The sequence below is a fragment of the Mastigoproctus giganteus genome, chromosome 2, assembly GCF_048544385.1.
Source record: "Mastigoproctus giganteus isolate SK-2022 chromosome 2, ASM4854438v1, whole genome shotgun sequence".
In the NCBI taxonomy this organism is placed as follows: domain Eukaryota; kingdom Metazoa; phylum Arthropoda; class Arachnida; order Uropygi; family Thelyphonidae; genus Mastigoproctus; species Mastigoproctus giganteus.
Window position 1 is genome coordinate 134841315 of NC_143576.1, and position 15395 is coordinate 134856709.

The 15395-nt window shown below is 37.4% G+C and overlaps 1 protein-coding gene across 1 annotated transcript in view; it reads right to left on the minus strand.

Moving 5' to 3' along the window:
• LOC150089580 (TBC1 domain family member 19) overlaps window positions 1–15395 on the minus strand; it is a 456806-nt gene that overhangs the window by 191378 nt on the left and 250033 nt on the right. Inside the window, exon 12 of the mRNA XM_090390037.1 lies at window positions 10706–10768. Coding sequence (XP_090246163.1) covers window positions 10706–10768 — 63 coding nt within the window. The remainder of the gene's footprint in view (window positions 1–10705; window positions 10769–15395) is intronic.

Sequence of the window (15395 nt, forward strand, 5' to 3'; positions counted from 1 at the left end):
ATAAGATAAATCATATTAAATGAAATGAGGATGTGAATACTGGATTCTACTCAAGCAACAATTTTACAATGTACTCATAACAAAGTGGTTAATGCATTTATCAAGCAGAGAAGCACATATGGTCCTTGAGGCTGTTGTAGTAGTAGTAACACAAGAAAGAAAGTGTATGAGCTTATGCAGCATCAGCCAAAAAAAAAAAAAAAAAAATCACACCATTCCCTCCAAATGCCTGTCCAGTTCCTCCTTAAATGTATTCAACTTATCAACTTCCATAACGACAGATGGAAGTTTGTTCCAGCAATTAACCACCCGCTGGCTAAATGCAAATTTCCGCACATCTAATCTACATCTGTCTTTTCTTAATTTGAATTTATGCCTCCTTAGGTTCGTTATCTGAACAAGTGGAAGGATCCCATCAGAATTCAGCATGCTCAACCCATTCAAGGCCTTATACACCTCAATCAGATCACCACGCAGGTGCCTAGTCTCCAGCCACTGCAATTTGCAGAACTTAAGCCTCTCTTGGTAAGAGGATCCCTTCATTCCCCCTCACCAATCTTGTTGCCCTTCTCTGTACATGCTCAAGTAAATCTACATCCTTCCTAAAATGAGGCCTCCAGACCTGTTCGCAGTACTCAAGGCGTGGCCTGACTATTGCCTTATACAGAGGGATAATCACCTCCTTTTGCCTGCTAGCAAAATTCCTATATATCATTGACAAAACTCCATGACCTGCCCTGGCAGCCTCTCTGCATTGCTCAGAAAACTTCATATCTGACTGCACAATTACTCCCAGGTCTTTTTCATTTTCTACCACCTTAAGTGTAGTACCACACAGTTGGTACGTTTCTCGGGGGTTACTTCTACCCATATGCAGTACTTTGCATTTGTCAAGGTTAAACTTCAGTTGCCACTTCTTAGCCCATCTGCCCAAATTATCTAGATCCTGTTGCAGTAGCACACTGCCATTACTGTCATTAACAACCCTGCCAACCTTTGTATCATCTGCAAACTTCGACATTAAGCCTGATATACCTTCATCAATATCATTGATAAATATACAAAACAACAGTTGACCTAACACCGAACCCTGTTGGACTCCACTAATAACATTAGTCCAAGAAGAGCAGCACCCATTGATTACCATCCTCTGTCTTCTCCCACTTAACCATCCTTTTATCCATTGTAGCAACTTACCCTTAATACCATTCTGCTCCAATTTGTACAATAGTCTTCCATGTGCAACAGTGTCAAAAGCTTTCCTGAAATCCAAGTATATGATATCAAAATTATTTTTTGCATCCAGTTCCTTTGTAACCACATCATAATATCCTATCAAATTTGTCAGACAAGACTTTCCCTTAACAAACCCATGCTGTGTCTGAATTATTGCTGCAGTCTTGTCTAGATGATCCTGCAATGCATATTTAACCAGTGACTCCATTATTTTACCCGGAACAGAAGTTAAACTAACTGGTCGGTAATTACTCGTGTCACCCTTCGATCCCCCTTTGTTAATTGGGGATACATTTGCACATCTCCAGTCCGTGGGAACCTCCCCTGAGTCCAAGGATGCTCTCATAATTATGGCTAAAGGTTTGCTTAGTTGCTTTGCCGCCTCCTTTAATATAACTGGATAGATCCCATTCACCCCAGGTGCTTTTCTTATGTTTAACTTCAAAAATTTCTCCTCCACTTTGCTTTCAGTTATTCCAAAATCATTAAGTATCCTGCTACAATTTGATAACCTTCTGCCATTTTCAAACCTTAATAATTCCTCATGTGTGAATGTAGATGCAAAATACTCATTCAGTTTGTTTGCTATCTGAGCAGGATCATCAACAGTCGAACCATCGATGTCAAGTGGACCAATCAGATTCATCCCCTTCCTTTTAGAGTTTATATAAGTAAAGAAATCCTTGCTGTTTTTCTTAGCATCTTTTGCAAGGATTTCTCGTAATCTGCCTTCGCCTGTCACAGACATTAACTTAGGTATGACAAGATGGGCTTGTAACTTAGGAGCCCTGAATATGTGTTCTAGTCTAAAACACTAATGGAACTCATATTCAGGTGCCAATGAGTCAAGTGACTCAATTTCAACAAAATCTGGTCATTCTGCAACAGCCAAATCCTACACTTGCACCTTCATGGTGGTGTGTGACTATAAATAACTCTCAGTATAACCCTTGAGTGTAAATACAGCACCTAGCATACTGGAGGTGACCAACCAGGTGTAAGCCAACATATTCAGAGATGAGGAATGCTATCCCTCTGTATTACCAGGAAATACTAGGTGGTAGATGATTGATTAACTGGTGCAATATCATACTTTACTTATTAGAAACTTGAAATGATAAAAACTCCTCATCTCTTCCATCATACAGTATAATTGATGTCTTTTAAGGTTATGTGGGTGTCATGGCAAGATCCAATCTTCCTTACATTTCAAGGGTACAGTTCCAAAACGGTGTTCACAGGCAGGCTGCTAGATAGTCTACTGAACTGAATGTATTGGTAAGCTTCTAGGAGGCATCCATCCAGATCAGTTAGCATATAATCTTTCTTTCTCTACTCTGCCAAACAGTGAAAGAAGGGAGTCGGAGTAGTATGCAGGGGGGTTATTGTTGAGCTCATGTTATGTCAAGGAGCTGGATATATCCTTGCTCTGTGTATATCATAACTAAAAATTTCATTGTTTCATACATGTCCTCCCTACTTTTACTTTCTGCTGAATACTTCATGAATAGTCAAGTTTATCTGCAAAAAGATATAAATGTCTTAAATATTTTTACCTTTTGTGACAGAATCCCAATTATCAGGGATAAGGTGTAGGTGATTCAACTACCGCTCATCTCAGTTGTCCTAATTATTCACCACAAAATTCTTTTCACTTCAAATGTGGTATTTGTGCATATGTCTGCTCTGATATTCCCTGTCAGAGATTTACTAATTTGTTATTCTCCTCTTTTTGATTTTCTCTGGCTTAACATCTCCTTACCACATGTCAAATTCATCTGCTACCTCTATCATTCTCCCAACTTCACCAACATGACTGACTTTCTTTCTCTGAAATTTGATTTTCTCCAGTCCAACTTTCCCAACAGTGAGATAATTTTCCTTGGTAATTTCAACATTCACAACTCCAGCTGGTCTCCAGTTTTAGTTTTTCAGCATCTGGACCAAGCTGGTCAAGATGCTGAAACTTTTGCAAAAGACTGTTCATTGACCCATCAGAATAGCAGACAATCCCAACCACACATCCAACACTTGGGACATTTTTCTCATGAATAACCCTTCAATTTACACAGTCAATGTGAGTAGTCTTCCAGGCACCTCAGATCACAACTTGGTGATGGCCTCTTCTCCAATGGAGACTCACTCGTGGCCATTATCTAGCCTTGCTTTAAATGAAACAGGGCCTGTGGTACTGGATTCCACGACTAAAAGAAAATAACAATGCAGTATACATCCAGTGCGGTAATTCATTTTCTAATAAACCAACCTGTAAGCAAGCTTTCACCATTCTTCATCCAAAAGTGTTTAAAAAAGTTTTAGTGACATTTTCAGTCATTAAAAATTTGCCACTGGATGTACACTGTATTGTTATTTTCTTTTAGCCTTGCTCTGTTTGATATTTCAAGAATGCAAAATGGGATGATGCAAAATTTTGTATTACTGTTTTAAGTATTGTGATATCGATGTTTGCTCAGATCATGTAAGTGAAATTATCCTTGTATGGATGAAATCCTATATTCGAAACTCCACCTTAAAATCTAGCCTTTTAAAAGCATGATCTTCCAATAAATATGCTAAGGCTGTTCAAGAAAAGAATGTTGTGTATCAAAATTGGCTCACATACAAATTTTCAAAGTTCATTCAGCCTAAACTAAAGCTTGCAACAATTGTAGAGCAGTCGAGCATTCTGGTCTCTTGCAAAGCTATTTGCTGCAATTTTTGCTGACCAATACTCCTACACTATTAAAATCTGATGGTTCTATTGCCTCCTAAGCTAAAGATAAAGCTGACACTATTATCCTATCTTTATTCTAACTATTGTATTGACGATCTGGTAAACCACCTCTTACCATTCCCAGTACACTCCACGCCGACCGGGCTAGCCGGGTAGGCAAAGTGCCTGCCGGGCAACCCAAAGGTCGCGGGTTCGATTCCCGCCTCAGGCTTGGATCAAAGTACTGCAAAAACCTTGGGAGGTGCATTATGGCCACAGAAGTCTATGCGCCAACAACTACCAAAAAAAAAAAAAAAAAAAAGTACACTCCACAATGTCTCCTGTGGTCTTTAGTTAAAAGAATTTTGAACAACCCTGATGCCTTCTGTGTTGCCTTTTCCACTGCTTAGAGACTTTTTCACAACTTTTTCCTCCTGCTTTGAAATTTGCTCATATCCAGCCAGTTCTTAAAAAAAGGTGACAAATCCTTCCCATCCAATTATTGTTCTGCTGCACCTCTACTCTTTCCAAATTAATGGAGAAATCCATCAAACACCAACTCCTAAACTATCTCGAAACCTTCCATATGATCAATGACTATCAGTGTCCATCCACTGGTGATATACTGGCTTTTGTTACTCATCTATGAACAAAATTCAGTGGAAACGTTGGGTGAAACTCAAGCATACTCTTGACATTTCTAAGACATTTATCATGTTTGGCATAAAGGAATTCTAAACATGTTTTCATCTCATGGATTACTGGCTGCTTTTTTGCAATTTGGTACCCAGTTTTACCTCTGAACACTCCCTGCAAGGGATAACAGAAGGTTCTCTGTCTTTTTCGCTAGTGCTGGTGTTCTTGTTTCCCGAGGTTCAGTTCTTTCTCCCACTCTTTTCCTCTTGTATATATTAATGACCTTCTTCCACTGAATGGAAATCAGCTTCATCTTGAATGTGCACCACCACTACCTGAAATCCTGATGTTCCTGTTCCCCAAGGTTCAGTTCTTTCTCCCACTCTTTTCCTCTTGTATATACATTTGTATTTGTAAAGCCCTCACTCTATTACAGGATCGGGAGGTTTATGAAACTGTGAAGACTTCCCTGTGAAAGTGTTGGAGAAGTTGGAATCTAAAGTTAATAAACTTGTGCATCCTTGGTTTTTAGCTAATAAGATTACCAAGAACATCCGCTGGAAGCTTCATGCGACAGGTTGTCGACTCCCACTGTTTTATGGACTTCCAAAGATCCATAAATCTGATATTCCTTTAAAGGTCATTGTTTCTTGTTGTCATACACCTATGTATGAACTTTCTAAACATGTTGCCAAGTTATTAGCACCTCTCGTTGGGAAAACGGTTTGCACTGTTTCCAGTAGTACACATTTTCTGCGTAATATTAAGGATTTTACTATTTCTGAGAGTGAGGTTATGGTCTCCTTTGAAGTGGTGTCTGTTCCCTTCTGTTCGTGTACAACAGGCTATTGCCTGTGCAAGATGCCTTTTGAGCAGGGATACCACATTGGGAGATAGAACCTCGCTCTCTTGATATTTGTATTGCTCTCAATCTGTGTTTAATGGGGGGGGCATGATCATGTTCAATGACTCTCTGTTTCACCAAATACAGGGCACAGCTATGGGTGCCCCTGTTAGTCCTATTGTGGCTAATATCGCCATGGAGGAACTTGAGAGTCAGATTTTCTTGAACTTACCTATTCCTATCACTCTCTGGTGTTATTTTGTTGACAATATCTTTGCAATTGCACCCCAGGGATCGGAATCTCAACTGCTGCAATATCTCAGTTCCCTGTCGCCCACCATTCAGTTTACGAGTGAACTACAAATTGATAATACTCTTCTGTTTTTGGATGTGTTAGTCCAACGCATGGATTCGCGATTAATAACTTCTGTTTTCAGGCAGCAAATGTGCGCAAGCCAATTTACCAATTATGGGTCTGCGAACGCCCCTGGTCATTTGCATAGCACTGCTCGCACTTTATTCTTTTGCGCTTGGACGCATTCTAGTTCAACTGGTGACAGGCAATTGGAGATTTTCAAAATTAGGGCAGAGCTTTCAAATTGCGGCTATCCACCTCATGTTCTAGATAGATCTGAGCTTCAGGCTCATGAATTTGTTACGCAATCTAACCCTCCTTGCGTCAATGAATTTATCTCCACCACCTACATCCCCTATTTTCCAGGTGTATCGGAACGTCTTGTTAGGATTTTGCATCTACATCATGTACGATGTGTGAAACTTCCGTGGAGGAAATTACAGTCTATTATTTCTAAGGTGAAAACACCTGTTCCTCCTTTCCTACGGAGTGGTTCTGTATACCGCATTACATATCTGGATTGTGGGGGATATTATGTAGGTGAGTCTGGTAGAAGATTGAATACGTGGACATCAACATTTCCGATGAAACAAAAAGAAACATTATGAGTTTGTCAACTCAGAGACCTAAAGAACCATTTCCAAAATAGAAGTTTTAGTGACATGTACTACTATTCTACTTCAATGTACAGTCCAGTTCCTCATTTGTGGCTGTTCTACTCCAGACTACGAGATTGAAAAAAATCTATCTTTTCTGATAAAAACTCACAGTGTTTCTCAACATACTGAAGCATGTGCTACACATGAAATGTGGCAAAGAATGCAAAGATTGATAAAGATCCTCATTTTGGAAAATGATATTAGAACGGTTATTTCGGATAATGCTTATGTTAGCTAAAAATTCTTTAGCATTTTGCAGTCATCGGGAAGGATTTTCGGAAGATTACAAAGGCAATTTTTTATTGCAAGTCCATTTACTTTCCTACTATGATGTAATGAAACAAATTATTAATAAGCCATCTGGTTCAGTAACTTATTTAAGCCCCACTATCCAAAATGAGTTAATGGAATGTTTAAGTACCAAATTAACAAAAGAAAAGTGTTGCACTCAAAATTAATTCAGCACAATTCTATTCACTAATTTTGGATACTACTCAAGATCTCACAAAAAAAGATCAATTAAGTGTTATTGTATAACACGTTCATATAATTCGTGACAAAAATGAAAAATCCAAAGATTTTGAAATTTGTGAAGCGTTTTTAGGATTCTATGACATAAATGATCATTCGGCAGAAATTATGATGGAGATTATAATGAAAATATTACACAAACTAAATATTCCCACTGAGAAAAGTTATGGTCAAGGATATAGGGCTAATGCTATGAGTGGGGTTTATAATGGTGTGCAGTCACACATTAAAAGGATCCAATCAAATGCAGAGTACATTCATTGTGCGAGTCACAATTTAAATTTAGTTATCACTGATAGTGTAAATTGTTGTAATAACATTTCATCATTTTTCGACATTCTTCAAATTTTGTATAATTTTTTTGGAAATAGTACAAAAAGATGGGATCTTCTTTCTAAATTTACTGGGGAATCTGAAGTTACATTAAAAAAACTCAACCCTATTCAATGGTCTGGTAGATTACAGTCTATAACAGCTGTGAAAGTTCGTTTTACGGATATTATAAAAGCATTGACAGAAATTAAATCTTAAATCAACTAAAAAAGCAGACAGAGATGGTATAGAAAAATGAAGCAAATGATGAAATTTGATTTTACTTTCATTTGTATATTTTTGAATAATGTGATGTGCGAAATTAATTATGCTTCAAAAACTCTACAGAAGCATGATATAGACCTCGATGAATGTACTTCTGAATTGGACTGAGTCAGTAAAAATTTACAAAACATTTGAAATTCATACAAACAAATTAAATATAAATCTGAGAAAATTGCCAAGGAGTTTGGGGTAGATCCCAAATTTGAAGACAAATGACAACGTAGAAAACGTAGAACTAAAGGACAGTACAATGAAATCAATTTAAATCAGTGTTTTTTTACTGTTTTAGACAAAATTATAATACAAATTAAAAATCGTTTCAAAAGTATGAAGTTAGTAAAAAATTATTTTGCAATACTAGAACTGAAAAAAATAATTAATATGTCAAATGCTGATATATTAAGTGAGTGTGAAAATCTCATAAAAAAGTATTCATTCATCTGTACTCTCTCTCCCCAACCACCGATTCAATATTGTAATTTAATCACAATTATTAACCAAATACGGAGGATGCGGAAAGGTCAGGGAATGACCACCACAAATAAACCCGGAGCAATATGGCCTTAGTTGCTAATGCTCCTAAATAACAAACTAACTAGGCATAAACTTAACAATTATTAAACAAGATTTATTAGCAGACATGTCTATCAGACAATTTTTTTATTTTACTTTTCAGAAATTTTTACTTTATTTATATTATTTTTTACCCTGCCAGCTGCCTCTGCCAAAAGAAAATCATTTAGTAAATTACGAATAATAAAAAAATTATAAAAGAAATGCTATTGGTCAAACTAGACTATGCAATCTTGCAATGTTGGCTATTGAGCATAAATATGCCAATAATATGGATTTTATTAATGATTTCACAAATGTAAAAGCACTAAAAGTAACATTTTAACTTTTTTCGTAAATTTATTAGTTATAATATACAGTAATACCCCGAAGTTACGCGATAGGTGGGTCCGATGAAAATCGTTTAAGTCGAATTCACGTAAGTCGGGGTATATAAATAAACTTTGGGGTAAACTTTGCATATAAATACATATAAATTTTGTTTAATTGGGACCAAGGACTAACAAAAACACTAGTTTAGAAGAAAAATATTTAATAAAATTGGGGTTATTTATACATATTAATACAAAATATGTATTAAAAAAATAAATGAGTTACGTAAAAAAGTTATTTCGATGTCGATGGCTTCATAAAATCTAACAAATTCGTCTGACGACACAGCGCCTTTTTTTTTTCAAGGAGAATTTCTTCGTAGCAAGTAAATTTTTTTATTCCTTGCTTTGTAGCTATAACGCGTTCTTCGTTGGAGTCTATGTGTTCTAAAATTTTTAAGCCCTTTTCAATTGAGCTGAGACCTTCTGTCAAACTTGCAATTGTCATGTGCTTTTCTGGTGGAACTGGGTCTGAAGTGTCGGATACTTCAGTGACGTTTTGCTCACGCATCTCTATGAGCTCACTCATTGTCAGCTCCTGACTATGTGAATCCAACAGCTCGTTGACATCATCACCATTGACTTCCAAATCTAATTGCCTGGCAAGATTAACAACTTCTTCTACCACATGAGCGACATGATCAGTTTCTGGCGTTGTTTTCGTCTCGTTTTTGAAAAAAAAAAATGAACAAAGTTTCTTCCAGAGACCATTCAATGTTTTTTTTGTGAATTTCATCCCAAGATTCTTCAATGATTCTTAAGGCATCTAAAACATTGAATTGTTTCCAAAAGTCTTTAACAGATATCTCACTATTTTGTCTCATAGCTTCATTCAGACGTGCAAAGGAACGCCTCGTGTAGTAAGCCTTGAATGTTTTGATGACTCCCTGGTCCATCGTTTGAAGCAAGCTGGTTGTGTTTGGAGGCAAAAACACAACTTTCACATGTGGGTCGAAATTAAATAGGGTGGCAGGAGGGTGACCGGGTGCATTGTCAATAAGAAGCATCACTTTAAATGGAATCTGTTTAGACTTGCAATAACGTTCGACTTCAGGTATGAAGTGGTGACCAAACCAGTCCTGAAAAACGGAAGCTGTCACCCAAGCTTTATGATTTGACTTCCAAATCACTGGTAAGCTAATTTTAGATATACACCAAACGAAAAAATCAAGAACCGCGTAACTCCGAGTTCGCGTAAGTCGGGGTAGCGTAAGTCGGAGTATTACTGTAATTTTTTATGTTTGTAAAATTGTATTTAATAACTAGTATATTGTAATATTAATTTATGTTTTTGATGTTTGTAAAATTATAAAGAAATCTTAAATAAAATACATATTTATGTTATTAAAATGATTCAACATTTTTTTATACCTAACTAAAATTTATTTTAATAAAACTAAGGGGCCCAAAATGATTTCTTGCCTAAGGGCCCAAAAAACTTAGCTACGCCACTGCATGGAAGATCATGTTTCTGTCTGGGAAAAAATGCAACATGGCAGGGAGGGAGGACGTCCTAAGAGTTGCTGGTAGACCTCACCAGTGAAAAGCTGGTCCATACATGCCAGGGGATCCTAGTCTTGCCAGCAAAACACGTTTCATATTAAGCAACAATGTGAACCCCATACACCTGAGTGTGAGGTGCTTTGTCATTTGGAATATTTCTGTTGCATTCCCCATATTGTATTGCAATGTCAACTGTCATACATTGACCTGCTGTTCAGGCCATATAACAAGCTGCACCCTTCACTCACCACTAACATCCACTTTGAGTAATCCTTTACAGTTCTGTCAATGAGGTGGTTTGACATGTTCAACATCATCCCCTTAACTACAGTAGCCCAGGAGCAACTGACAAGATATGCTGTTTCCGATATGGAAGCACCCATCACACAAGCTCACACATTCATGCCCTTTTGAAACTCTATGATATCTTTCCTAATCCTTCCCATAACTGCTACTTTTTCATTTTGATTTGCATGACCGGATGAAAATTACCACTGCTCTAGCTTAGGAAGCTGTTCAACTTTTCATACTGCGAGCACAGTCCATTATAGATGGAGTGGCTGTAATTCAGTGATAACTGAGCGTATATATTCATTGGAATAAAATAAAACAATTAGTGGGTTCAAATTGTTCAATTAATATTTCTTTATTTGTAAAATTTCATATACAAGAACATTTAAAAAATACCTGGTATAGAAGATCTTCAAATACGAAATACTGGTCATCATTTGAGGCTGTTAAATGGATATCCTAAAATTAAAAGCAGTCATTACAAAGATTATAAGTTACTTTTTGAAAAAAAAAAGAAGCCAACTGTGAATGAAACCAAAGAGTTTAATTAAATATGGAATGATTAAACAGTACTCTGTGTGTCATTTAAATGGAATTTATTACCATTAAGAGTTTAACTAAATTTAACAAGGTATATATACACACTGAGTGATCACTGAATTATCACCACCTACCTAATAGTTCATCAGTCCTCCTTTTGCCTTCAGTACAGCAGCTATCCGACATGGCATTGATTCAACAAGATGTCAGAAGCACTCGGGAGGTATGCAAACCAAGCTCTGTTTAATGCGGTCAGCAATGCATAATGAAGTATAGAAGTGATTGGTGTATCCAGACGCCTGATATGCCTTTCCATAATGTCCTACAAGTGCTTTATGGGATTGATATTGAAGGAGTTCAGAGGCCAATCAATATGTTGGAAGTCAGAACTGTGTTCCTCAAACCATTCCTGCACAATAAGTGCCCGACGGCTCGCCGCATTGTCATCTTGGAAGACACCATTGCCATTCAGGAAAAGGTGTAACATAGCGGAGTGTACACAGTCAGCAAGCAGTTGATGATAGCGGAGACCACTGATACATTGTTCCACATGCACCAGGGGTCCACGTTCCTGCCAGTGAAACATGCCACATACCATACAACCATCTCCACTGGCCTGCACTTTGATACCATGCATGATGGATCAAGAGCCTCATGTTGGTGATGTCAAATCTGTACACGACCATCCATGGTGTGGAGTAAATAACGTGATTCATTCAACTAAGCATACCTTCTTCCAGTCTTCTAACGTCCAAATTGCATGCTCTTTGCACCAGGTGAGTCTTTTGCGCTGATGAACCTTGGTTAGGAGATGATGCCGTAGGGGTCGTCTGCTGATATAGCACATACCTGAAAGCATGCGATGCATGGTCATGCCAGATATTGTTCCGGGTTGGCCCATGTTGTATTGCGTAGTCAACTCTTCAACAGTGCTGCACCTGTTCACTTGCACAAGTGTTGGACCCGGCGCTCACCTCTACCATCAACCTTTCACTGACCTTTGCAGTTTTGCTGTCGGGTCATTGTTTGACCATTTTGATGCCAGTCCTGGTACACTTTAACAACGGCAGCTCTTGAACACCCCCACAAGTTCAGCCGTTTGGTAAATCGAGGCACCAGCTCGTCGAGCACCCACAATCTGTCCTTTATCAGTCCGATAAATCCTTCCTTTTACTCATCATCCTTGGAATTTTACTACCTACTGAACCACTGACACCTTATCTATGCTACGTAGGTCGACTAGCTCTGCACTCTTGTACCTCACATGGTCAGTGGGTCGCATTCAGTTTTCATAGGGGTGGTCATAATTCAGTGATCACTCAGTGTGCGTATATATACATACACACACATTTCAGGCTGAAACATTTACCAATTTCAGAAAAGTTTCCCATTTGTAAACTAATACATAAAAGAATGTAAATTCTTTTATGTATTTGGACTAATCTAGACATAATTATGAGAAAATAAGATGATTCCCAAGTTAGTAATTCCACATACACACCATCTCATCTCTACATGGAACAATTAGAAGGAAAAGTTATTGAAAATATTAAGAATAAATAACTTACTGTATTATAATTACTACCTAAGGAAAAGGAAGTTATTTGTTTTTTTTTCGGTGCATCAACTACATGTTATGTAGTATGTTATGTCTGCATAACTCTCATTTCAGATTGATATGCATTGTGCAGGTTGAAAAATTGGAAAGTTTACAGTGGGGGAAACTATTCACTCTGATTTGAGAGAAATGAACTATTACCTTATTGAAGAATTTTTTTTAGTCCCTTGCAGATATGAACTAAAACTTCACATGGGGGAAAAGGAGAAGTCTGGGTTTGAGTGATCTCATTAGGATCCCATTCTTATTGAGATAATTCTGTATTGTGTCCTTAATTAAAAAGACTCAATGATCTTGTGCACCACACATGTGCATCTTGAACTTATCAGTCTACCATCATTAGAATCTGGGACGATCGCCTTTAGGTTGGAGAGGAGAAGTGTCAATATCTCATAGATCTCCTTGGATTTCTGTCAGAGGTAAAAGTTAACCTGCTAAGTATCAGATATGTTAAGAGCTGGCCAAGGTTCAGTCATTAAAATGTGTGGCTACAAGTATAAGTGGGTTCAAGCCACCTATATGTTGCTACAAAATATGTATGGCCCATTGCGAACTATGGCAATGAAAATCTGAGGCCTTTAATAATTCAATATGTATTAATAATATAAATAAATATAAATATAAATCAATATTTATTAATTATGAAAACTTTAGTTTTTCAAAATGTAATTGAAAATAAAAATTATAAATAAATGCTTTTTTAAAACATCAATATGCGAATTTGTTTGATCATGCCATCGATCATGCACGTTCAAGTACATGCATTTTGTACTTGAACTTCAATTTAATTTTGTTTTGTATTTTTTATTTGTGATCTTTTAAAATTATGTGTGATTTTATAAATGTGATTTTAGATATAATGCCTTCCACATAAATGATAAATAAAAAAAAATATATTAAACTTATATATTTAATTTTTTATTCCGGGGTGTGCACTAGTCCTTTTAAGTAAAATAAGGGTGCACAACCAAAAACGTTTGGAGACCACTAGTCTAGAGAATAAACAAATATAGCATATGTGTCCTACCCCTCCAATGGCAACTGTGTGCTATGTTTTTTTTTGCCAGGGTTTGCCTACTTTTATTTTGCAGGGATGGAATATATTTCAAAATATGAGGCACAAGGGTCCCTCTGTTGATGCTACTAAAGGAGTTTGAAACGTTCAGAGAAACTGCCAGAAGGAGTAAAAAAATGGAAGAACTACAGACATGCAATCGATAAGTGGTACAGATCATGACAACACTTGCCATCTCCAGCTGTAGGGTTTGAATGAAAGACTTCCAGAGTACAAAGGTGGACTGTAATCTCAAATGGCCATGGACAATCACTTGTCAGTCAAGTATGTACATGAAAGGATGTGATGGAAGCAATGCATGTCAGATTGGCGACGATGCGACATGCTTAAATAATTACAAGAGATTAGCAATAGCTTTAATTGAGGCATATGATGTAAGAAAGCAAGCTTATAAAGAATCAGCCAAAAAAAACAAAAAACCTTCCCATTTCGCCCATCCAGTCACTCCAAATGTTTGTCTAGTTCAGCTTTAAATTTATTTAAGCTAGCAACTTCCACAACAACAGATGGAAGTCTGTTCCAGCAATCAACTACCTGCTGGCTAAAGGCAAACTTCCACACATCTATTCTACAACTGTCTTTCCTCAATTTGAATCTATGCCCCCTCAAGTTCTTAATCTGAGCAAGTGGAAGTATCCTGTAAGCATTGAGCCTGCTAAAACCATTCAAGGCCTTATACACCACAATCAGATCACCTTGAAGGTGCCTAGGCTCCAGATGCTGCAAACTGCAGAACTTAAGCCTTTCTTTGTAAGTGCACCCCTTTGTTCCTCTCACCAATCTTGTTGCCCTTCTCTGTACTCGTTCTAGCAACTCTACATCCTTCCTAAAATGAGGCCTCTAGACCTGTACGCAATACTCAAGGTGCGGACTACCCATTGTCTTATACAAAGGGATAATCACCTCCTTGTCTCTGCTAGCAAAATTCCTATATATCATTGACAAAACTCCATGACCTGCTCTGGCAGCCTGTCTGCACTTTCAGAGAACTTCATATCTGGCTGCACAATTACCCCAGTTCCTATTCATTCTCCACCTGCCTGAGTGTAGTATCACACAGTTGATACGTTTCTCTTGGGCTACTGCTACCCATAAACAGTACTTTGCATTTGTCAATGTTAAACTTCAGTTGCCACTTCTCAGCCCATCTGCCTAACTTTTCTAGATCCTGTTGCAAAAGTTGTATCAAGGAAGTGAATAACAAGAAAATGTAAAATGTGAACTGCATCTTAAGAGTACCATCAATCAAATGATGAGTATAAGACACTGTTTAGATCTATAGATATTCATGTAACAGGGGTAACTGAGATATGGTGCAACGTTGATATATGGGATAATGTTTCATTTCAGAGCATTCAGTTTTAATGTGTATAAGATGGACAAGGAGGAACAAACGAGATATTATGCTTATGATCAAATAATGCCCAAACCTGAGATCTCAGTACAATTTTAAGAGCACAGAGGCTGTGTGGTGTGAGACGGAGGCAGTGGTAAAGAAAAATTGAGTAGGCATTTGTTATACACTGCATACCAGCTATACTCTGCATTGCTGCATAATAGTAATGAACATGATAACAGTTTTTCAAAATATGCAAAGAAAAGCAGCAAAGACGTCTTTATTTATATTAACAGTAGAAGGAAGGCGTTGAATCACATTGATCCACTTGATGCCGATAGTTTAACCATATATGAAACTGCTCAGATTGCTGAAAAATCGAATAGGCATTTTGCATCTACATTGCACATAAGGAATTCTCTAGTGAAGGGAATGTCAGAATTTCATGAAAATCTAACAGAGATCCCATCCACCCTAGAGGACCTGAGGTGGATGGGATCTAAGGAATTGGGAGATG